General features: G+C 52.7%; 3 protein-coding genes across 3 annotated transcripts; 1 reads left to right on the forward strand and 2 right to left on the reverse strand.

The window, feature by feature from the left end:
- The first annotated feature begins 10 nt into the window (after positions 1-10).
- Positions 11-17,597, forward strand: LOC311212927 (cullin-associated NEDD8-dissociated protein 1-like). The gene is made up of 15 exons (XM_084292632.1): positions 11-325; positions 1,213-1,356; positions 4,707-4,861; positions 5,798-5,921; positions 6,548-6,804; positions 7,415-7,520; positions 8,193-8,341; positions 10,352-10,644; positions 11,271-11,412; positions 12,637-14,142; positions 14,523-14,618; positions 14,777-14,946; positions 15,064-15,228; positions 15,861-15,968; positions 16,163-17,597. Exons 1-15 carry the CDS (start codon positions 258-260, stop codon positions 16,388-16,390), a joined length of 3,711 nt encoding a protein of 1,236 aa, XP_084148758.1. The 5' UTR covers positions 11-257; the 3' UTR covers positions 16,391-17,597.
- A 346-nt stretch (positions 17,598-17,943) lies between these two features.
- On the reverse strand, positions 17,944-19,610 carry RPL32 (ribosomal protein L32). Its single transcript, XM_084292510.1, has 4 exons — positions 19,466-19,610; positions 18,898-18,998; positions 18,515-18,696; positions 17,944-18,119 (listed from the first exon to the last, which is right to left on the reverse strand). The coding sequence occupies exons 2-4, from the start codon at positions 18,991-18,993 to the stop codon at positions 17,990-17,992; spliced, it is 408 nt and encodes a 135-aa protein (XP_084148636.1). The 5' UTR covers positions 18,994-18,998; positions 19,466-19,610; the 3' UTR covers positions 17,944-17,989.
- A 385-nt stretch (positions 19,611-19,995) lies between these two features.
- On the reverse strand, positions 19,996-23,262 carry MBD4 (methyl-CpG binding domain 4, DNA glycosylase; the record flags this gene model as incomplete). The annotated part of the gene is made up of 6 exons (XM_084292926.1): positions 19,996-20,191; positions 20,784-20,887; positions 21,200-21,349; positions 21,568-21,702; positions 22,284-22,358; positions 22,842-23,262. 6 exons carry the CDS (start codon positions 23,260-23,262, stop codon positions 20,114-20,116), a joined length of 963 nt encoding a protein of 320 aa, XP_084149052.1. The 3' UTR covers positions 19,996-20,113.
- Positions 23,263-23,870: the final 608 nt, after the last annotated feature.

Here is a 23,870-nt window from a genome sequence, read left to right on the forward strand (position 1 = left end):
GCGGCCGGGCGGGCACGGGCACGGGCACGGCGCTGCCCGGGGCTGCCGGTAACGGCGGGTGGCGGCGGCTGACGGCGGGCACGGCCCCGGGAGCGCCCGCCCCGTCCCGCCCCGTCCCGTCCCGTCCCGTCCCGTCCCGCTGAGGCGCGGGTCCCTCCCGGGCGGGTGCCGCGGGCAGCGCCGCGGGGCTGCGGGGCCGAGCGGGCGGCGGGGGTCGCGGCGCGGCCGGGCCCGGCGCCATCTTCGCGGCCGGCGCCATGTGCAGCGCCTCGTTCCACATCGCCGGGCTGCTGGAGAAGATGGCCTCCAGCGACAAGGACTTCAGGTGCGGGGCCGGGCGGGCTGTGCCCCGGCGGGTCAACGGCTGCGGGGTTCCCCCGGCGGCACGGCGAGCCCACAGCGGACCGGGGGGCGCGGCGGGTGCCGCGGGCGGTGCCTCAGCTCCGCAGGCAGCCGGCAGGCAGCGAGCGGCACCGGGCTGCCGCGGGGCCCGTCCCCGCCGCACGGTGTCACGGCCGCCGGGTGCCGGTGGCAGCGGCACGGCCCGAGCACAGACGGGGCCGGCCCCAGCGCGGGGCTGTCCCGGCACGGCCCGGGGCACGGCGGTGCCGCTCGGGCTGCAGGGCAGCGCCCCGCAGGTTTTCTCAGGGGTTTCTGGCGGGTCGGTACCGCAGAAGCCCTCGCTCCCTGTACCCGGCTGCCGCTCCGGGAGAGCCTCGTTGGGCGCTGAAGGGGGCCTCGTACACCAGGGCAGCGTTTGTTCGTGGCTGCTGAACGAGTTACATCAACGCCTGATTTGAAATGGATGTGTCACTTGGGAAGTGAGAGGGAAGAGCTGCGCTTTGGCTCCTCTTAGACATCCAGCCCTGCGCCGAGGCTAACGTTAGCACAGTTAATGTGCGGTAACCGTACTGATGTCTCTCAGAACCTCGGACCTCTGTGCCAGCACCTCTTACATTTCCTTGCTCCCAGGAAAACAGATACTTACCAGAACCCCTCAATATCCGTTTTCACTTTGTGCCTGTTAGAAAACTATATTGACTAACAGCCAGCTGAGATTTTGTTTTTAATTCAGAGCTGGAACGATAGATACTTGCTTGGTTTTGCTCAAGGGAGAAGAAAGTGCAATCAGAAATGTTTGTTTGGTCTCTGTCACGTGAAGGAGGTGCGTTTGTGCCTCTCAGCTGAGCCACTTGTCCTGTGTTCCTTCAGGTTTATGGCCACCAATGACCTGATGATGGAACTGCAGAAAGATTCTATAAAACTAGATGAAGACAGCGAGAAAAAAGTTGTGAAAATGCTTCTGAAATTGCTGGAGGACAAAAATGGGGAAGTACAGAACCTCGCTGTGAAGTGGTAAGCGCCTTGGCATCAGTTACCGTGTTCCTTGGCAATAACAAAGCCGTCACAGGCTCCAGAGGGTGTGTTGGAGCGCAGCCTCGTCCTGCAGCGTTGGCACCTTGCTCCAGCCTCCCTTCGTAGGGGCTTCCCCTCGCTGTGCTTGCAGGCACGGCAGTCGCTTTCTCTGTCAGGATTCGGAAAGGGTGAACACACAGGCAACTTTGGAAGTCATTCAGTGTTCGTATTATGAATCTTACCATCTTGAAAATATTATGACTACGATTTTAGTTCTGCAGAGACAAGCTCAGCCTAAAATATCGGACATCAAGCTCCCCCTCCCCTCCTTTTCTGGGCTTTGAGATTCAGTGCTGAATTGCCTGGTGGTCCTGTCTTTGCTAGGGATGGTACTAAGCTGATGATGTGTGTAGCCCTTCAGAAACGGCAGTTGAATTCCAGGTCCCAATCCTGTCCTTCAAGGGCATTTTCATTAAAGTTTATAAAGCACAGCTTGTTGTTTTCTTTTGTTGTTTTTTTTTCCGTGCTTTGACTCAAAGAGCAGTCTGTGCTGTTTCTTTGCTTTGGACCATTTGAATATATTTTTTCAACCCAAATGGAAAAGGCAGGAGGTTCCATTATTAATGAATCATCTGGTGAAGTGATCCTACTGCTGACATGTTCTCTCCTGTCTCTTTCCCCCAGCATGTCTAAATGGGAGTGTTCATTCTAGAAATGAAATTGAATGGGTCAGTTCACGCACAGGGCTCCAGAAAGGTGGGCCATTTAAAGACAACTTTGGGTTCCTGTATTTTTTCCAACTGTGGATCTTAGTCATATTCCCTTCTTTTCTGTCATGCTACTTCTATCCCTGTACTTTCCCTGTGACCTTTGGCTGTTTCTTTTTGATTCCGACTGTCCTGACTTTTTCCCCAGCTTTCTTGGCCTTCTTCATGTCTCTACCAGCTTCGGGTTTGGTTCTTTTGTTTTGTAAAGAAAAATGGTTGAGCACTAAACAAAAGATAAATTTATTTGCCTATTTATCTGTGGTTGCATCAGGAATAAGTCCATATTCATCTAGAATGTGATCGTTAGAAAGTAAACGTCAAAATTAAACCAGATGTTTCCTTTTTATACCTAAGGAAGTGCTTGTAACAGTCATGTGCAGTTAGTTATACCCAGCCAGGAGGATCTCTAAGGAGGAGAAATGCGACATTCTGCGGGATGCTGGCAGTTGATTCTGTTATCTAAAACTTTCAGAGGAAATCTGAAATCACACTTTGCATCCAGTAAATTAACAAATTTGAAATCCATCTGAAAGCCTGATTCTAGTTCTGTGTTGTGTTTAGTTCCAGTTGAGGTGAGTTCCTCAGCTTTGTGCTTTCAGGGTCCCCGTCTGTTCTGGTCTGTACTTAGAGGTGTAAAGGTGAACACCATTTGCGCTTGCACAAAGTCCTATTATGAAGTTCTTATTTTCTAATTATTGTATTTCAGAGAAGCTACTCAGACTCCAAAAAGCTCTTCCTGTCCTGGTTTGTCAATGTAAAGCCGTACACGAAGCAGGCTGTGGTTGTGTGCCCTGGGAAGCGCTGTGTGTGTAGTGCTTGCCAGGCATTGACGTGGTAATGGTGGGGTGCTCTAGTCCCACTTTTCTGTGCAGTGTGTTAAAAAAAAAAGGAAAAGCAGAACTCCCAAAAGGCAGATTATTCCTTTCCTTCGCTCTGTTTTCCATTTTAACCTGGCTGTGTGGACATTATACTGAGAGAGGGGGGAAAAATGAAACGTTCATGAGCTGGTTATCTGAATGTGTTTTTGCACTAGGACAGGAGCACGGTGGGATTCCCAAACCTGCAGAACTGTGCTTATAGAAGTGGTTGTACTGCACGTGAACACCAGAGAGCTGTTCGATCCTCCTGTGTTTCCTGAAACCGAAGGGAAGGATGTGCATTGTACAGTTCAGGTCACTGGGTTCTGACCAGTGCCCACAAGCACAGCAGCAAGCAGGCAGTGACTGAGGTTTTAGGCTGACAGAAACTGGGGTGCAGCCCCCAGCCCATGCTACAGCGAGTAGCTGCTTCCCAGCAAAGCGGTAACCACTGGTGGGAAGTAGAAAGGTACCTGTAGCATCTGTCAGGAAGCTGTCCAGGCGCAAATCCTTCCAAAGTAACCTCAGAAGATGCCCAGACGTTACACCCGGGGGCGTTAGTCTCTGGCCTAGGGCGCCAGTTCTTCACCCGGGCGGGCGGTTCAGTGGGAGAGGAGGAGCAGCACTGCTGCGGCTCAGGGTCTGTGCTGCTGCCGCGCTGTGGAGCTGCGGGCGGGCTCATCCCAGCTGTAGGGGAGAGACGTGTTGTTAGGATCGAAATGGGGCTCAACATTCCTACTGGGATGCACACTGAAACAAAGGCTAAACTTTCTGTGCTCTGCAATGCTCCCGCTCATCTGTGCTGGCCTGTCATGAAAATTCTGGCAGCCGGCTTTGTTTGTGCAACAGCAATTCCTTAGCAAGGGGAGCAGAACATCCAGGGGAAGCAATGCTTTTTGTGTTCCTTAGGTTGGCTCAAAGAGTTAGCGACAGCCAGCTAGGGAAGGAAAGCTGTAACACACAACTCACTGAGATACAGTTAATACTTTCTGCTTTAGGTTATTTGCACCCATTTACAAGCTAATTAAAATAAAAAGATGCAAAAAAATGCTGTCAAACTCCCTGTGCACAATTTTGCCTCCAAACGCACCAGCAGGTTGTTAACATATTAACATAGGTTGTTAACAGAAAGTTTTTTGTAATAATAAAAAAAAAAAGGAAAGAGCACGGGAAAGGGAGCGAACTTCCCTCTGTAGCAGTTCTGACCCGTGGCTCAGGTGGAGGTTTTCACTGCTGCGGCCGAGGGCAATGGGCATTTGATTGCATGTAAAAACCAAAAACAACCAACCACAAAAACAAACCCATTTTGCATTGTTCCTGGAAGTCAATTTCTGATGGTTGATTTTTTCAAAACCTGACTGGAGTTCACCATTATTTCGTGTAAATTGGTTCCTTTGGTTCAAATTCATTGTGTCACAATTTCTGAGCTGCTCCTTCCTCTAAGATCTTAATTGGCTTTATGTTTGCAGTAGTTATGTGAACTATCCTACAAATCTGATCTAAAATCCACTGAAGTTTTACGCAGAGTTAACTGAGGCAACAGCGCAGGGTGCGTAAGCCTAGGGACGTGACGTGGGCTCTGGGATATCAGTACTCAGAGCAGATGTTACGGGAATATTTGCACTTGGGACTGAGATGCCCGTAAGGAAGAGTGTGCCCGAGCATCCCTGGTGGTGCTGGAAGCAGCCTTCTTCCTGCTCGTTCTGACTGGCCTCTCCTCCTGCAGCCTGGGCCCGCTGGTTGGCAAGGTGAAGGAGTACCAGGTGGAAACCATTGTGGACACGCTGTGTACCAACATGCTGTCAGACAAGGAGCAGCTGCGGGACATCTCCAGCATCGGGCTGAAAACTGTCATCTCCGAGCTGCCACCGGCTGCTACAGGTAAGACGCCTGCCCCTGCTCGTCAGACCGAGGCAGCAGGGAGGGAGCCCCCGCCCTTGGGAGACAGGAGAACGGGAAGTTCGGAGCCTGAAAGTGCCAGATCCTTCACTCACCTGCTGGAGGGCAGGAAACCGTAAGGAGGAAGGACAGCAGAAGTTGGGTTAGAAATGTGGTAAAGATTGGATGAAATGAGGACTCTTGAACTGGTCCCCTGCAGGATGCCTATGTCTGAAAGCACATCTGAGTTCTTGGAGAAAATCATTCTTGTTGATGGCAATCCTAAAGCACGCGGTGTGTCAGGGTACCGCCGCTCAGGCAGCCTGGCAGGGCTGTTTGGTCTGGACATCAGCAGTGCCAGCACTGCACCACCTCCTGTCTGCAGCCCTGCAGGACCAGGTTTTCTGGCTGCCACAGCTGCCCTGTCTGCTTCTCCTGCACTTGGAACTAAGTATTCCAAAAATCCAGAAGCTTTTCAGGGGATACCCAAGGCTTCCAAAGAATTAAGTTTCCTCTGCAGCCATCTCACGTGTCTGTGGCTGTGGCAGTGCTGCTGGCCTGCTTTGGAAGCTGGGAGGAGAATGAGAATTAGTGTGTAAATACTTGCTGAACCCCTCTCTCAGATTCTGCAAAATGTGAAGCTCTTGAGAGGCATCTTTTCAGAAGCCTTTATTTAACACACGTCACATGAACTGAAACTTGCAGGGTAGCGACAGATAAATCATCTCCTTAAGGGCTGGGATTGACACTGTGTGGGTAGAAGGCAGCAACAGCAGTGTTGGTTTGCTGCAAGATAGAGGGTTGGACATCTCCCTGCGTGCTTCCTTCACCCTAATTTGTTGCTTTTTTATTGTTTGTAAATGTAGGAAGGGTTGAATGGTTCTTAACAGCATAAAATTTCTTTTTAACTGTCAGTGGGGAAAAATCTCTCTCTTGCAGGCTCCACCATGACAGCAAATGTATGCAAAAAGATCACGGCCCAGCTGACAGGAGCCATTGGCAAGCAGGAGGATATATCTGTGCAGTTGGAGGCTCTTGACATCCTGTCAGATATGTTGAGCAGGTACCAAAGGATTTCCTTTGGCAGCAGTGTATGGCAGGGGGCTGCTCTGTATGTGTTTGCTTTTGATTTCTGTATTTCCCTAATCTTACTACGAGGACTTAAAGGATTTGGGTTGCCTGCCACAGGGGAATGTCTCAGCAGAGCAGATTCCTCAGCGGGGATGAGAGACAACATTTTGAGCCCTACTGTGCTTGGGAATAGCAGTAACAGTGGTGAGGGATCCCACAGAGACTCAGTTTAAGTTTAAGCAAGTGTCAGGAGGGAGAGGGCAAGCCAGGGAAGTTTATTTTAGCCCTGTGATCTGATTGCGCATGCATTTTTTTTCCTGGCTGCCTCTCTCTCTTGTTATATAAGTCAGAGTGGCAGTGTCATATGTCAACTGCATGCAGGAAATTATTGACAAGCCCCCAGGTCACCCAGAAGGACATAGCCAAAATCAAAATACTCCACGATGAATGCAAATAACCCCTCCCCGTGTTGTGCAGAACACCAAAACCACCCTTTTCCTCTCCTGCCTGCTGTGTGAAATCTTTACGGCTGAAGAGTTTTTTACATTTTTTGCTGGCAAGGAAGCTTTTCCTCTGACACGTTGACTTTCAGCTTCTGTCTTGTTCCGTTGCTTGCAGGCTAGGGGGAACTCTCCACTCTTTCCATTCTTCCATCCTGAGCTGCCTCCTGCCTCAGCTGACGAGCCCCCGGCTGGCCGTGCGTAAGAGGGCCATCGTTGCCTTGGGTCATCTTGTCTTGACCTGCAGTGGGAACATCTTCTCAGAGCTCACAGAGCATCTCCTCGCTGAGCTGAAGAAGAATGAGTCCACCTCGACTACCAGGACATACATCCAGTGCATCGCTGGCATCAGTAGGCAGGCTGGACACCGCATCGGTAGGACAAGTAGCTTGAAGTGGTACTGGGCAATGTGCATGCATTGTAGAGCAGCTCTTCTTAGTGGTAAAAGAAGCGTGTTCACTGTTCCTGATGTGTTAGGGGGTTGTGCTTTGTGGTTCCCTCTGTGGTTCTCATCTGGCTTTGACCTCCACTTGGAGAGGAGACACCAAAGTAGCTCTGTGGCTGCCCTTCCGTAGTGCATTTCATCCCAAGGGCTTCAGCACTTTCCTGGTCTGAATTAATGCCTCTGTGAATTAGGTCAGCGGATTCATCCCGCTTTAAATAAGAGGCTGAATGGAAGACAGCATATTTGATTGCTTGTCTAAAAGATCTGCCAGAACCGACATTCAGCCCTAGAAGATTTCTAGGCACAGCTCTTTCCATGACTGGAATGCCAACAAAGAACCGAAGGCAGCGAGCAGGGGTCACCTGCTAAAAATCCCTTTCAGGCTGTTTTTTGGTGGGCTGCTGGTTCCTTTCCCCAGAGATGCAGAGGAGGAATGCTCTGCCAGGCACGTGAAGGAAGTGGCAGATGGCTGAGCTATGGGCAGCTTGGATACGTGTCCGCTGTGATGTATTTTATTGCTGCTTGCTTTGTCTTTCCCAGGAGAACATCTGGAGAAGATAATTCCTCTGATTGTTCAGTACTGTAATGTGGAAGATGATGAGTTGAGGGAGTACTGCTTCCAGGCCTTCGAGTCCTTTGTAAGAAGGTGTGTGCCCTTGGGGAACAGCCGTGCACCGTCCTGTGCATCGGTGTCCTCCTGGTGTGAACATCTGTACCTCAGCATCCAGGGCTGAGTGCCTGCGTTCCTGCGGGGAAGGAGTTCACAAATGAAATCTCTTCTTCACGTGCAGAGTTGGGCATGAGTTATGAGCTATTTTACTTCAACACGCGAGAGCATGTTTCTGTATTGGCTTTGCAGGAGCGGGACAAGCTTTCCTTGTCCTTGGGGGATTCCTCAGGAGGAGGGAATTCCCTCGTTCCTGGTGTGTGGAAGAGAGTGGGAGGCAGGAAAGGGGCTCAAGGAGAGGAGCTGCTGAGCTGCAGCTTTCCTGATGTTTGGTCAAAAGTTCAGTGCTTGTCTTGGAGAAGGAGCCCTTCAGAGCTCCTGAGGTTTCCTCTCATAAGGGAGGACTGAACCAGGTGGTGAAAGCTATTTTTTTGTTCCCTTATAGAAATTATTGCATCCTTCCCGGGAGAATGTGGCCTTGCTTTGTGCGCAGGGAGAAAGAGCAGCTCTGCTTTAACTCACGTTAGCAAAATGCTTAAATAGTCCATGAAACATTTTGGGATCCTTTTGAGATGGGTTGTGTTATTTGGGTATTTAAAATTGCTTATTATTTGATTTATTAACTCTTAGGATTTTTATTTGTTGTGATAGGTGCCCAAAGGAGATTGACCCTCACATCCCTAGTGTGATGGGGTTATGTCTGAAGTACATCACCTTTGACCCAAACTACAACTACGATAATGAGGAGGAGGAAGAGGAAGAGAGGATGGAAACTGAAAATGGGGAGGATGAAGAGCAAGGTGCCTGCTTGTGAGGATGGCTGTGCTCAGCAGAACACTGGTTAACATTTCTCCCCTTCCTGTGCGCTGTCCCCCTCTCTGATGTTTCTTTTAAGATCTGTGTCCAGGCAGTTGTGCTGAATGGGTTATGTCAGTTTACCAATGGGGATAACGTAGGTGTAGGTGCAAAGTTCCAACAATTCTGAACTTGCTAGTTTTATTTTTTTCTGCCAAGCACCTCAGATCTGTGCCTGCGTTAGGGAACAGGGAAAGCTCTGAAACCAGTGCTCTGAACTAGCTTAGTGGAGAGCTAGGTGGAGGGAGCGTTGCCTTTCCTGTCCCCGCTGGCTGCAGCAGCCTCAGAGCTCGCACAGCAAGCAGCCAGGTTTGGTGCCCGGCAATCCCAAGGAGCAGCTTGGCCATCCTGACCGTTGGAGGCACTCCTCATGCCCTGCGAGGTGGCAGCCTCAGGCTGCTGCTCCAGGCTGCTGTGTGACCTGCAGGGGCTGTTCTTCAGAGGGGGGTGTCAACGCTGTCCTTCTTGAAGGCTCTCTGGTTCTGAGCTTCCCCTGGTGGCACCAAGTTCAGCTGCAGCCCTGGTTCCTTCTGTCCTGTTGGGTGAGCTCTGGTGGGTTTAGGCACATGCGAGGGAGGTGTCTCCTCACTGGGTTCCTAACGAAATGGTGGTTCTTGAAAAGATGTTAGAGGCAGATCTAAAAATTGCAGCTAACAGCTGCACACCGCAGGTTTCTTACTGTATCTCCTGGGGTGCTACCCAGTGGTACCGTTTTTAACCAGGCACCAGCCAGCGTTTGCAGCTTACTTGAGTTATTCCAAAAGGCATTGGGTGTCTTTGGTGCGGTCTCACTTATTTACAAGGCTGGACAAACTCCTGTTTTCCCTGATCACAGGGGAGGTCAGGCGAGCATTCCTTGTTCCCAGGCTGTTGCAGCCGACACCCCTGCCAGGTTTGTCAAGGTGGAGCTTTTACTTGGGTTCTGGGTTGCTTCTTCTTGCTTCTGCATCTGCTAGGCTGCTTTCAGCACATACACGCTGCTCCTGAAAACAGCGGGCAGCCAACGCTTCACTTTGCAGTCAGCTGGAGGCTACAGAAGCTCTGCTCTTTGTGAGACTGTTTTTTTTTGTTTTTTGGCAGGAAGAGATACAGAGCTATTTGCAATTTCAATCTAATAGTTTCAGTGCAGCCTAACTCAGCCTACAAATATTTTAGGCACACGATTCTGTTTGTACTATAAGGTAACTGTTTTGTACTACTTTGTAGTAGAAAAAAGCAAAGCTACAGTCCTGAACTCTTGAAAGCATCACCCTTAAAAACATCGCTCATAAGCGAAAGCACTCTGATAACTGTCTTAAAAGGGGTCTTCTGTTTATTTTCAGACTCTGTTCAGTTTGAGGTGGATATCCAGACTTGGTGAGATGAGAGGTCTGTGTTTAAAGCCTGTTAGCTGGAGAGAGCATTTCATGTTGCTATTTATAGCTGCATAAAGTGTGACAGCTAAGGCCAACAGCTAGAACCAGTTCCCTGGAAGAGAGGCATTTTTGTTTACTTTCATGCTAATTGGGCACAGGCTTGGCTGTCTGCCTGGAGAGTGTTCTGCCAATAGCACTGTAAATTGTTATGCCACTCTGTGCCATTCAGGGATTGCTAAGACAAATATTTATGTATTTCTGGCTTTAAAAATGTGGGAACCTTGTTCTTCCTTCAGAACAAAGGCCTTGATGCCTGAGCTGAAGTGGCTTCACCAGTAAGTGCAGTGATATTGAGGTTTGTTCTTTGTCAGCTCTTACTTGGGACAGAAGAACCTGACACCAGCACAGGGCAGTCCCGAGTCCTGCCTGCTGTCTGTAATGTTTGTATGGGCAGGCAATTCTGGACAGTTCCGTGTTCCCAGATAAGTGTGAGTTACTGGTATCTGGTGGCTGGAGAGGGAAGCTTGGAGGCACCAAGTGACCCTCTAGCTCTGATTTTCTCCTCATGGTGCATCCTGTTCTCCCTTGTGTTCTTTCCAGAAAGCGACGATGAGTACAGCGATGATGATGACATCAGCTGGAAGGTCCGCAGGGCTGCAGCCAAGTGCCTGGAGGCCATTGTCAGCAGCAGGCACGATCTCCTTCAGGATTTCTACAAAACGCTTTCCCCAGTTCTGATAAGCAGGTTCAAGGAGAGGGAGGAGAATGTCAAAGCTGACATCTTCAGTGCTTATATCGCCTTGCTGAAACAAACGCTGCCCACCCAGAGCTGGCGGCATGCTTCAGATGCCTCTGGCAAAGACGACGTTCCCCTGACGATGCTTCAGAACCAGGTGCGTGAGGAGGTGGTGGGCTGCAGTAAATCAGAAAGCAATAAAGAGAAGTAGATACTGTGCCGCTGATGAGTATGCCTAGTAGGCAAATTGTAGAGCACAGCTGAAGGAGCGCTTTGGCACACAACCAGAGGGGACCAGATCCCAGGGGTGAACAGTTTGTGTTTTTTCCCACTGTTCCTGGGAAGAGAGCATTGAGCCAGTGCAGGAGCACTGAGGTATAATCTCCATGATCCCCCCCGGGTAGCCTCTGACACATTTGCAGACTGTATGACACATTAATCTTGGGGTAAAATGATGATCTTACTGTATTTCTTCAATCTTCTCTGTTAGGGGATAACACCAACTTCACGATTCAGTTTGTAGAATGTGGAAGAGTAGAATAAAGTCCCTCCTGCTCATTACTTCATGTATCTCTTGTCCACATGAACTGTCTTGTAATCTTTCCCTACCTAGTCCATTCTCCTCTAACGAGCAATTGCGTTGTTTCTTGCTGTCTCTGTTCAGTTCTGTTGCTTTTAGTGCCCCTGGCTCAGCTGAGCAAGCTGCTCTGACGGCGTAGCTGTGTGCCCTGGCAGCTGGGATGACCGATGTGCTTCTTTCTGCTTTGCTTTTCCAAATTGCAGGTCCCCAACATTGTCAAGGCCTTGCATAAGCAGCTTAAAGAAAAGAGCATCAAGTCAAGACAGGGTTGTTTCAGCCTGCTGACAGAACTGGCCAATGTTCTTCCTGGTTGCCTGGCGGATCACATCCCTGCACTAGTGCCTGGTAAAGCTTCTCTGTGGTTTGTGGGTGGAGGAGTGGGGTTGGTTCCATTAGTTCATAGTATAACCTGTATTCTTCTTAGGTGCATGTTTTATTCCTCGCTGTTGTCTCTGTTCAGATTCAAGGCATACGCATCAAGTTCTGCTCCTTGTTGATTCACTAAACAGTTTCCAGATCAATTCTTGTTTCTGTCGACTGCTGACAGACTGGATATCAAGTTCACTGCCACAGTCCCCAGAAGAGACACCTTTAGGAGGGCCTGTTCCAGCCTCCTTTGAAAGTAGCTGGGATTACACTGCGAGCATGCTGAAATCAGTAACACGTGCCATTTTCTTTTACAAAATAGAGTGGCGTTAAAAAAATGTATTGACTGAAGCTTTTATGTGCACCCCCATATTTTCCACAGAGCTTTCCTTTCCCATAGATTCATGAAGCAACACAGGCTGCTGAAAGGCTCACAATACCGAGGTTTTGTCTTGGCTTTGGGACTGTCTGTGTTAGTAAATATAGAAAAGGTCTCCTGTGATTGTTCCTGGGCCCAAGCCATGCACCTCTCTCATGAATTAATAGATTGCAAAAAGCATTCAAACCAAGAGTCAAGCATAACTTCTGGGATGGCAAACAGTGCTGTTGTAAACATTCCTGATTAAGTCTTTAAGGAAACATAAATACGGGCCATAGAAAATGGACTTGGAAGTATGTCACTTCTACAGAGGCAGTCAATCTATTGAACCAGAGAAAAGTAAAAGTCCCTGCCTCTTTTTTCTTCCTTAAAAAAAAAAAGAAAAAGAAAAAGAAATCAAAACACTTCCCACAGAAGAGTAAAGGAAATAAACATGAAAGGACCTTACAGCTGTATGGAGTGCCTGTTGAGGTTAGATTTTCCCAGTCTTAATTTCATGCCACTTTTCTCCTGTTTATTTGTACCTTACTAGCAACCCCTCCTCATCTCAGCCCAGGATAACTTTTCTAACAGAATCTTAAATGGTTGTGTAGCCAGCTCTCCATGGCTGCTACAAAGAATATTTATGTCTGAATTGCCACTTCCCTGAAAGCAAAAGGACTAAGGATAGTAGCTCTCTTTAATGGTACATACCTTTTGTGTGAACAGAAGAAGGAAAGAAAACAAATTCCAGCTGTGTTCATTTTCTGTTTGCTTGTTTATTTGTTTTGACTGAGAGCACTTAATGAAATAAGGCAGCATTCTTTCTTGTCTCTTCTGCACAGGTATTGTTTTCTCATTGGCTGATAAATCCAGCTCCTCCAACATGAGAATTGATACGCTATCTTTCCTTCATGTTCTTCTTTGCAACCACCAGCCAGAGGTATTTCATCCTCATATCAAAAGCCTGTTACCTCCAGTTGTGGCCTGTATTGGAGACTCCTTCTATAAGATCACTTCAGAGGCTCTGCTGGTTACTCAGCAACTTGTGAAAGTTATCAGGCCTTTGGGCAAATCTTGCACTTTTGATGCCAAGCCATACGTGAAGGACCTTTTCCCTGGTACTCTGAAGCGACTGAAGGCAGCTGACATTGACCAGGAGGTGAAGGAGCGCGCCATCTCATGCATGGGACAAATCATTTACAATCTGGGAGATCATTTAAGCACTGATCTCCAGCCAACTTTGAAGATATTTCTGGAGAGGCTCAAAAACGAAATTACACGATTGACAACAGTCAAAGCATTAACCCTAATTGCCAGTTCTCCACTTAAAATAGACTTGAGACCTATTTTAGGGGACGGTTTCCCCATTTTAGCTTCCTTCTTGAGAAAGAATCAACGTGCCTTGAAACTGAGCACTCTGACTGCTCTGGATATCCTGGTGAAGAACTACAGTGACAGCCTCAAGCCTGCCATGATAGAGTCTGTGCTAATGGAGCTCCCCGCTTTAATTAGTGAGAACGACATGCATGTTTCCCAGGTGGCAATCACATTCCTTACTACTTTAGCTAAAGTTTATCCATCCTGCATCTCTAAGATCAGTGGTTCCATTCTTACTGAAATCCTTCAGCTTGTTCACTCACCTTTGCTTCAAGGAGGGGCTCTGAACGCTATCATAGACTTCTTCCAGGCACTGGTGCTGACGAAGACGGCCGCCATGGGCTGCTCGGAGCTGATGAAGCAGCTGACTGCACCAATTTACTCCTCAGGCTCAGCTGGGGCGTCAGTGACATTACACAAGCAGGCGTATTACTCCGTAGCGAAGTGTGTGGCAGCCCTTTCCTCAGCCTGCCCCAAAGAAGCCCCTGGGATACTGAACCAGTTTATCCAGGATGTAAAAAGCCCCAAGTCCAGCTCTGCTGTAAAAGTGCTAGCCTTCCTTTCCCTGGCAGAGATGGGGCGCACGATGAACCTTAGTGCTCAGAAAGAGCTCAAAACTGTCATCCTGGAGGCATTCACTTCTCCCAGCGAAGAGGTGAAATCTGCAGCTTCCTACGCGCTGGGGAACATCAGCGTTGGGAATCTTAAGGAGTATCTTCCCTTCATGCTGAAAGAGATTGGAAGCCAGCCCAAGAGACAGTACCTCCTGCTGCACTCTCTAAAGGAAGTCATCAGCTCCTCTCCAGCCGACAGCCTCAAACCATACGTGGAGGACATTTGGGCTCTGCTCTTCAAGCACTGTGAGTGCACGGAAGAAGGGACGCGCAACGTGGTGGCTGAATGCTTGGGGAAGCTGACTCTGGTGAATCCTTCTGAGCTGCTGCCCCGGCTGAAAAAACAGCTGTCATCAGGTAGTGTGACGATGAGCACTGCTGAGAGTAGGGAAATACCTTTTTTTTTTCCTGGAAAGTTCTTTTGTAAACTGCTGGTGGGTACAACAGGGAGCAAAGCCAGTCTGTAGAGGGGAGGAGGAAATGAGGGATCTTTGCGAGGGAGATCAAAGGGAACACTGGGTTGCATGGGGTGCAGGAGAGTGTTGGCAACAGGGACTGCACATGGAGATCATGCTGGGACTGGTTTTAAATAAAGGGATTGTTAAGGCAAATCCTCTGTTCTCTTCTGTTTTCAGTGTGCTTGTAATGAGACTGAGAGCAGAGCATGCTACAAAATTACAGCAGTGATTTTTGTCCCTTGACCTGTCACTGTCTTTCTCTTTCCATCTTCATCACAGGCTCTCCACATGCCCGGAGCACAGTGGTAACTGCAGTGAAATTCACAATTGCAGATCAGCCTCAGCCCATTGATGCTCTCCTGAAAAGCTGCATAGGTAGGCTAGTGCAAAGCACAGTGTAATCTGGAAACAGGTACTGGTTTTGTGTAGCGGCTCAGGGATTTTTCCCATCTATCTGAACCATGGCTTTGGGTCAGTTGCGAGTGCTTCTCAAACACTGCAGCAGGACTAACTGGTGTGTTTGTATCCCCCAGGGGACTTCCTGAAAACTCTTGAGGATTCAGACCTGAACGTTCGACGCGTGGCTTTAGCCATGTTTAATTCTGCTGCTCACAACAAACCTTCTTTAATACGGGAATTACTAAATGCAGTTCTCCCCAGCCTGTATAGTGAAACAAAGGTCAGAAGGGAACTTATCCGTGAGGTATGTCCTTAGTGCGGCGTGAGTGCGATACGGCAGCGACTCGGTGCACGTGAAGCTGAGATGGAGCTCTCACAGTCTGCTGTTAGGTTACAGTTGTATTTTGTTTTCTTGTTTAAGGTAGAAATGGGGCCATTCAAGCACACGGTGGATGATGGCCTTGACGTGAGGAAAGCTGCTTTTGAATGCATGTACACACTGCTGGAAAGTTGTCTTGACCGGCTGGATATCTACGAGTATCTGAACCACGTGGAGGATGGACTGAAGGATCACTATGACATTCGGGTGGGTAGAGGCTTTGCCAGAACTGCTGGAGGACAGCAAAGTAAATGATGGTAGTTCCTGGGAACTGGGGCCTAAATTGAGTGGACGTGTCACCATGGCACGGAGTGTGCCTGCCATGTCTGCTGCAGCTTTCATCTGAATATTTTCCAGCCGTAGTTTCACTGTCGTGGCCTTGAAAATGCAACCCTGCTGTAGCTGGCTTTACAGGAAATCTACCCAAGTCTAGAATATCAGGAATTGGCATTTACTTAGTGCAGCCAGTGATACTATACAAAAAAAATAAAGGTGTTGTTGCTGGTCACATATAGGAAGCACTATATCCTTTCGTTCTATTTAATTTACCTCCACTTAAGGAGGTGCAGCAGTGGCACAATCCCTGTGGTGAATGCCTCTCGAAAGCTGTCAGTGCTCTACAGACACCTGAGAGGAGGACAACTGAGACCAGAGTCTAACTGGTTACTGTTGTGCACTGGCTGCTCAGAGGTGCGTTTCTAGTAATGCCCAAAATCTTGTTAAAACCCCTGGAAGCAGCAGGCAGCGTGACACCCCAGGTGAAGCAGATGCACGTTCACTGCTGTTTCGGGGACTGGAGGGCGTAGTGAAGCAGCACCTCTTCTCCCTCCTCTGTCTAGATGCTGACTTTCATCATGCTGGCTCGGCTCTCCACACTCTGTCCTAATGCAGTCCTGCAAAGGCTCGAGCGACTGATCGAACCGCTCCGAGCGACGTGCTCCACAAAGGTAAGATCAGAGAGTGACGCACTAGGGGTGGGTTCTGCCACCTGTGCTGTTACTGTCACTGCTTCCGAGCAGCCTGCGCCTCATGTTCCTTTGGTCAGAAAACCCTGTCCCTGTCCCTGCTGGTGCGTTCGATTTTGTGCCTGTATCTGTGCCTGTTCTAAATCCCAGCTAAAAATGGGGCCTTGGATTTTTAGGTAAAAGCTGGTTCAGTGAAACAGGAGTTTGAAAAGCAGGATGAACTGAAGAGATCAGCAATGAGAGCAGTGGCTGCACTCCTGACCATCCCCGAAGTAGAGAAAAGTCCAGCAATGGCTGAATTTTCATCTCAAATCAGATCCAATCCAGAAATGGCATCACTTTTTGAAAGTATTCAGAAGGATTCTGCTTCTCTACCCGCCACAGAATCGATGGACACGAGCTAAGGTTTTGCTTGTCTGCTCCGTCACTTTCCTGTCCTCACCGTGCAGTAACCCAGCAGATACACCACACGGGGCTGAGAACGTCAGCTTCTGCAACAGCCCCTTGGAAGTCATCGAGTACTGACAGGAGAAAATAGCTGAAAGCATGGGACATCTGGCTGAATTTGTGTGTGGGAGAGCAAGGGAAGCGTGTCCGTATGGAGGGGAGGGAGAAGACGACGCCTACGTTACGTCTTCAGCAAGCTTTTAGAGGGCTTATGAAGCAACCTGAATTCAGAGTGGTTCCATGAAACATGGAAACCACTTCCTGCAGTATTTCCCTACTGCAGTACAGAGAAATAAAGCCTTTGTTGTTTTTATTTTTTAAACCACTGCATATGCACTTTTTACTCCCCAGTTGCCTGAAGAATGTATTTGTATTGTTTCACTAAGTAAGCTGGCTAAAATCTAGATGTCTAATTGATGAGCATCAAGCAGAGGTAGGGCCTGCTTGAAAAAGAGGCAGGAGATCTGCATTAGCTGAGCTGCAGTTGATCATTGCGCTGTAGCTTTCCCACACAGGGCTAAATTTGTAAAATATGTACTGATAGTTAAGTATTTCTGCAGTGTTTTTGTGATATGAAACTACCTTGCTTATGTTTTCCTGGTTTTGACTGTACAATACCTCAACGAGCTGTCTTCCAAAAAGAGACTACTTGATTGTACCACAATAAATCACCCACTAAGCTTTTCTTTACTTGAAACACCGACCTCTTCCCCCGTGGAGCAGCTCGGTGTTTCTCTCACCTGACAGCCACCAAAGCACCGATCTACTGTGAACGCTGGTCACAAAATGACACAGCAGCAGAACGCATTCACAGCAAAGTTCACAGAAGTATTGTAGTATCACAGAAGAGATCAAGACCAGTTGCCAGGTTCCAGAACGTGGTCACAGCAACTCTTCTGTCATTGGAAAGCCTTCTCTAAAGTGGCTGTTTTGTTCAAATGCAGCTTTGCACAGGGAAAAAGCTTTAAGAGGCAGAAAGGATGTAACAGAAAATTAGAGAACAAAACTACCACGACACATTTCTTGAAGCCATGGAGTTGTAACAAGCTTTCGTTTCTCCATTTCCGGCAGTGGGTGATTTGAAAAATATTTATAGTGCAGTGTGAAAGAACATCCCTTCTGTTTGAGTGGTATCTGAAAATAAAAATGTAGCTGTGGAGCTGTGTGCATTCCTGTTTGTTAGCCATCATAGTGACAATGTGTTCTGACCGATTCTACCAGGAGCCTAAAGCACAAGGAAAAAAGCATTACGCGACTTTTCCTTAGGCTCCAAAAGGAATTCAGTTCCTTCCCCTCGGCCATGCTCAGAAAGGGGAGCTGGCCCCAGCCCACCTGAGGTACAAGTGCCCCAGTACCTTAAAGCAAGAGCTGCGCAGCGTGCACTGCTGCCACCCCACTGCCAGGCGGGCACCAACTGTGGGTGCGAGCAGGGCCACAGCTCTGCTGGCCAAGCCCCCAGGAGCCGGCAAACCAAAGCCTCCCCTTGCAGCATTGAAAACATTCAGCAGAGTTTGTGTTCACACTTTATTAAATACATCCCGGCTGCGGGAGGCCATTTACTCGTTCTCCTCGCTGCGCAGTCTGGCGTTTGGATTAGTGATCTTGATGGCAAGCTGGGCAGCTCTCTCCACAATCACCTTGCGGTTCTTCGAAGACACGTTGTGAGCTATCTCTGCGCAGTACGACCTGCGGGAAGCAGAGCAGCCTGTTAGCCTTGCAAGTGGAGTCACTGAGATCTAATGGCGTTACTTGGTACTTTGCTTTGGAGCAGTGCTACAAGGAGATGGCTGCAGGACACTTAGGCTTGTGTCCTAACAGATGCAAAGCCACCGCTGATGCTGTTTTACCAAGCCAATGCCGTCAGCACCACTTTAACGTGGTGTTTTCACCAGGTGTGAACGTGCCAGCCCCGAGCAGCTTTCTGTACGCCTCCCACCAGTGCATGGCAGCCCTTAGGAAGCTGAGGCAGCCGCTGTGTTCTGGGAGCTGCAGCCTCCCAGGTCTCCCCTGTACATCTGCCCCTGACTGTGCTCCCCTCTGCCTCCCCCCAGCACCGTTATGGGGTGGCACCGCAGACTTACTTGTTGCTCATCATGAGCACTTCCAGCTCCTTGACGTTGTGGACCAGGAACTTTCTGAATCCCGTGGGCAGCATGTGCTTCGTCTTCTTGTTGCTCCCATAACCGATGTTGGGCATCAGAATCTGACCCTTGAACCTCCTGCGAACTCGGTTATCGATACCTCTTGGTTTCCGCCAGTTGCGCTGAAGGAACAGGGAAAAAAATGATGCTCAATTATGAAGCTAAATCAGTCTGGAAGCACCCACATGGGAATAACAGCTTTAGCCAAAACTGGCCTCCAAAGCTACCGACCCTACAGCACGACCCACAGCACCAACACCCGGCCCCAACCATCCCCAGCCCTGAGGGCAGCCCCGGCCGATTTCCCCGAAGCGAGCTTTTACCTTGATCTTGACATAGCGGTCAGACTGGTGCCGGATGAACTTCTTGGTCCTCTTCTTGACGATTTTGGGCTTCACGAGAGGCCTGAGGGCCGGCATGGTGCCTGGGGCAGGGGCAGAGGGAGGCGGCTGAGCAGGGCCTCAGCACGGAGGCGCCGCCCGCGTGGCCGTGTCCGGGCCGCGTGTGGCTGTGGCAGGGCCGTCTTCCCCCGCCGGCCACCGCGAGGCCCGCGGGGGAATGGGCGCGGCGCTGCGGTCGCTCTGCCTCCCGTTTCCGAGGCCGGCGGAGCACGGGCAGCTCCCCAGCTGCGGTCCGGGGAGGGCCCCGCGCCCCCACCCCCGCCCCCTCCCGGCCTCCCCCCGCCGCCAGCACCGCCGGGCACCCCCCAGCCCCCCCCGTCCCCCGCCGCCTCACGGCCGAGCCCCGGCCCCGCCGCCCGGTGCCGCCGGGGAGGTGCCGGCCCCGCTCCCGGCCCCGCTCGGGGCGCCCCGGGCCCGTTGGCGGCGGGCGGGGGCTCCGTGGGGTCCGGGCCGCGGGGGATGGGCGCGGATGGCCCCGGCCGGGCCTCACCGTGCGCGCGCTGCCGCCGTCCGCGGCCGGGCCCGGCGAGAGAGGGAGGCGGCGCCGCCGCGGGGCCTTATGGGGCGGGGGGGGGAGGTCCTGGCAGGGCGGCGCCGCCACGCGCGTGCACGGGGCGGGCACCGCCCCCTCGCGGGGCCGCGCAAAGCTCAGCGCCGCCGCCGGGCGGGGCCAACAGGGGGCTCGCTCCGGGGGAGACGCCCGGGGAGAGGGGCTCGGTGCCGCCCCGCGCCCCCCGCCGCCTGCCCGCAGTTGTGAAGCTGCCAGGACCTGCCCCGAGCCGCTTCCGCCCGTGCCCTGCCGCGGGAGCGCCCCCAGCGGCGCATGCGCGCGGCCGCAGCTGGAGCCCGCCCCCCCCCCGCCGCGTGCCGGCTCCGCCGCGTGCGGCACGCCGGAAGTGACGTAGAGCGACTCCACTTCCGGCTCAGGGAAGCGCCGCGGGTTGGCGGCCGCAGGGCCCCGGGGGCGGCAACAACAACAACAGCGACACGGGGCGCGTCAAAGCGGCGGGCACCGATTGATTGATTGATTGATTGATTTATTATTATTTATTATTAAAACGTTCACTGCCGGGCGCCTCACTGCCACGGGGTGCTCGGTCAGCGCTCCACAAACACAGCCCGGCCGCGGGGGCCCCGCTCAGCCCACGCCGAGCTGCTGGCGGTTCTCCCAGAGCCAGGCGTGGTACACGTTCAGCTTCTGGTCCTGCGGCTGCACCTGCGGCAAACGCACGGCCTGAGACAGATCCCGAACCGGCCCCCGGCCCCACACCCGCCCACCCCGTGGCTCTGCCAGCCGCACGAGGCGGCCCCGGGATGGCAGCAGGCCTCCCTGTAACCAGTCCTGCTGCCCCACACACGGCCTGGCCGGCCGGGACAGCCTGCAGGAACTGCAGAAAGGCAGTGACAGAGAGCAGAACACTCCTTCCCCTCAACCCCCCCCCCGTGACAACAGGATCCCCACGGCAAAGCCCATCCTCAGAGGCGTGGCAGGATCCTGCTGGCGCTAAGTGTAAGAACCTGACCCTGCACTGCAGCAGGGAGCTGCACCTCACCCCCACCCTGCGGAAATAAAACAGTAAAAATGGAGAATTACAAAAAAAAAATCAAGGTGACATCAGCCTTGACTTAAAGGCTCAGACTTGTAAAGAGTACACTCAGGGAGTTCAACCAATTCTCTTCAGAAGAAAAATTGCTCTGATTTTTCAGTCCAAGCGAGTACATAGGTACAAGTCCCACAGACAGGACAGACCCCCACCACCTGCAGCACGCCTCAGCCCAAGCCCCAGCAGAACAGCAGCACCACGCACCTCTTTCCATTCGTTGACGCAGAAGATCCTGTAGGAGTCGTTTCCGTATTTTCCAATTCCATGCAGCTCAATGGGGTACTTCCACTGCTTGGTCAGGTACTCATCTAGAACACAGCCACACAGCTCACCACGTGCAAACAGATCCTAGAGAGCAGGTCTAAACAAAATGGGCTATTACCCCACGTCCATTCTGCAATATTTTAAATAAAAACCACGGCTAAGTTAGCAGTACAACTTACTCAGTTAGGACAATACGATTACAGCTCTGCACATAAAACCAAGACACCCCAAGGCTGCCTGAGATAAAGCACCACCCACACTCACCAAGGAGAAACATCACAAGGCAGTTTGAGAATAACGCTGCTTTTCTTGCTAGTCTGATTTTCACCATTCCACAGACTTGTCTAGGAATATACCTGAAAATTTGATTATGGTTTTCGCTCTGAGTGCGTAGAGGCCGAGAGGTTTCAACAGCTCCGCCATCTCCTTCCAGTCCGCGGTTCTGGCTACTTCGGGAGAAGGGTACTTCTCAAGGAACTCCCAGAGCACAGGAATCGCCATTTTACCTAGCCACAGAAATTGTCTCCTTTGATTATCTAGGTTCATTTCTTGAAGTGAGCTTCTGCCGAGGCAGCGGACACATATTAAAGATTGCTTTTAACCTCAACACCAGCTAATATATATTTATTCTTTCATTAATGCCGCAAAAAATTGGCAGCTGTCCCGATCCTATGATAACACCACCCAACATTTATACAACACGAAACCGTTTTACTCCATTTACCTGACGTCTTATTGAGAAATATGGTTGCAATGAGCAGCTTCCACGGATCGTGGAAAAGCGTTTCTTGGACCAAGTTAAAAGGAGAACGCGGAGGAGTCCATTTTCTGAACGCCTTCCTTCGAGGCGGGCTTGGAGCTGTGCACAAAGGCAACAGAAGAAAATGTGTTGGGCAGTAAAGGATGGAATTACCCACTGAAAGGAAAATAATTACAAAAACGTGCTTGTGAAGCAGGTTCAGCACAGCGGGGCAGTGCGTGCGGGTGCAGCAGGGGTGACTCTCATGCTCCCTTTTGCAGAACTGTGCGGGAACACACGCGCTGCAGCGCTGGCACAGCACCGGGGCTGCCTACACGGCCCCATGTGCCGTGCTGTGTACGCTCCCTTGGAAGAGGCCCTCCCTCTATCCCGGCTGTCCCTCCACTCCTCTCCTCACACTCGTGTAAGCACGTGGCCGCAGGGCTCCTCCGTGACAGGCAGAGCACCCCAGCGGGATGAGAACTGCCCCTGAACCCGCTCACGCTGACACCCCGCAGCCATCGGGTCCCAGCGGGACGGCTGCGATTACAGCCCAGCAGGGCAGGAGGCAGAGCCAGAGCCCTGCTGCTGCTGCACGTGGCCAGCCTGAAGCTGGGAACATTTCCTGACACACCACCGCGTCCTGAGCCAGCCTGTTCCTCCCCCCAGAGCAGGGTCTGTTTCCCTGAGGAGCACCGTACCTTCCTTACTGTATTTACTTGAGAAATACGGACTTGTTTTCCTCCTCTCCACCTGTGTTCGTGGGGTAGGCTCTTCTGGAAAGAAATAATGCCTTAGCATTACCATGGGAAAAGAAAAGCACCTCTTTTGCTATCATGCCTCACAAAGCATTTCCTTTCAGTTGTGATGGGAACATGAGGGTTTCAGGCAGCTGTACACAGGATCAGCGTGCTGCAGGTGTGAGAAAAGCCTTGCGGCGATAAACACCGCCCTGCCGCGGCCTGGGAAGCCAGGCTCAAAGCAGAGCCAAGAATTGAGCACTGCCCGCACCCTGCGGCACCGACCCGGCTGTGAGCTGCCGTTTCCACGGAGCACACCGGGCAGCGGGGCAGGGGCACCAAGGAGTGGGTGCAGGGGGTAAGGGGAGCACCGGCAGCGGGTCCGGCTGCGCTCAGTGCGCGGGGAGGGGCAGGGACAGAGGCGGGCCGGGTGCAGGTGCTGAGGGGCTCGGTGCCACACCGGGCAGCTCCGTACAGCCCCGGAGACCCCCGGCGGGCCGGGTAGGGCCGCGCCCGTACCTGGCGGCGCTGCGGGGCGGCTCCCGGTATGGGGCTCCGCAGAGGGCGCCCCGCCAGGGCCGCGCTCCGTGCCCGGCCTTCCCCGGGGCCTCAGGCTCCGCGTCCCCGCGGCCCGTGCGGGGCTCCCCGCTCCATCGCGGCTGCGGGCCCGGCTCCTCTTCCGCCCGCCTCCGCCCGGCCCCGCTGCGCCTCCCCGGGGCTCGCCGCCGGCCTCATCGCCGCGCGCCCCGCGGCCGCTCCCCGCCGCTCCCGGGACAGCCGCGGGCGCGCCTCGGCGCGGGCCCGGCCCGGGGGCGGCGCGCAGCGAGACCCCGACACCGGCCCCGCCGCCCGCCCCGCGCCGCCCAACTCCCGCGCGCGCGCCGCTCGCGGCCGTCCCGCGCGCCGCGCGCTGTGACGTCACGCCGCCGCCCGTCGCCATGCAGGCCCCGCCCTCGCGCGGCGGCGGAGAGCGCCCTCGGCGCCGCGGTCACGTGACCCCGCCGCCACGCCCCCCTCCCGCCGCGGCCCCGCCCTCGCCGCGCCTGCGCGCTGCGGCCCGGCCGCCGGGCGCCCCCTGCCGGAGGCTGCCCCCTGCCGCCGGGCCTCGCTGCGCCTGCGCGTTGCCAGGGCACCGGGCGGCGGCACGGCCCGGCCCGGCCCGACCCGATCCATCCCGGCCCGGCCCGTTCCGTCCCGACCATGCGGGCCGCGCTGACCTGGCGCGACCAGGCGGAGCACTGGTGAGCGGCCCCGCGGACACGGCCCAGGCCCGGGCAGCACCGAGCCGAGCCGAGCCGCCGGCACCGTGCCGGGCCGTGCCGGGGGCCGGGGCCGTGGCTCCGGGCCCGTTGTCGCCGCGCGGCGCTGACCCCGCTGTGTTTGTCTCTCCCGCAGCATTTATGACCTGGCCTTCAAGCCCGACGGCACTCAGCTGATAATCGCTGCTGGGAACAGGCTCCTGGTAGGGCAGCGCCTGCGATTCCCCGCACGGTACCCGAGGAACTCCGCCCCCCGCATCCCCTGATCCCTGGTGCTGCAGCCCGGGGT

Source organism: Netta rufina (assembly GCF_964035555.1).
Source record: "Netta rufina genome assembly, chromosome: 10".
Classification (NCBI taxonomy): domain Eukaryota; kingdom Metazoa; phylum Chordata; class Aves; order Anseriformes; family Anatidae; genus Netta; species Netta rufina.

What these genes read in the sequence shown, in the direction of transcription:
- LOC311212927 (XM_084292632.1), top strand. Translation starts at nt 258, where the DNA reads ATGTGCAGCGCCTCGTTCCACATCGCCGGGCTGCTGGAGAAGATGGCC. An exon ending in TTCGAGTCCTTTGTAAGAAG is followed by an intron (nt 7,521 to 8,192) that starts GTGTGTGCCCTT and finishes TTGTTGTGATAG; the next exon opens with GTGCCCAAAGGAGATTGACC. An exon ending in TCTCCTGAAAAGCTGCATAG is followed by an intron (nt 14,619 to 14,776) that starts GTAGGCTAGTGC and finishes TGTATCCCCCAG; the next exon opens with GGGACTTCCTGAAAACTCTT.
- RPL32 (XM_084292510.1), bottom strand. Translation starts at nt 18,993, where the DNA reads ATGCCGGCCCTCAGGCCTCTCGTGAAGCCCAAAATCGTCAAGAAGAGG. An exon ending in ACCGCTATGTCAAGATCAAG is followed by an intron (nt 18,697 to 18,897) that starts GTAAAAGCTCGC and finishes CTGTTCCTTCAG; the next exon opens with CGCAACTGGCGGAAACCAAG. An exon ending in GTGCTCATGATGAGCAACAA is followed by an intron (nt 18,120 to 18,514) that starts GTAAGTCTGCGG and finishes TGCTTCCCGCAG; the next exon opens with GTCGTACTGCGCAGAGATAG.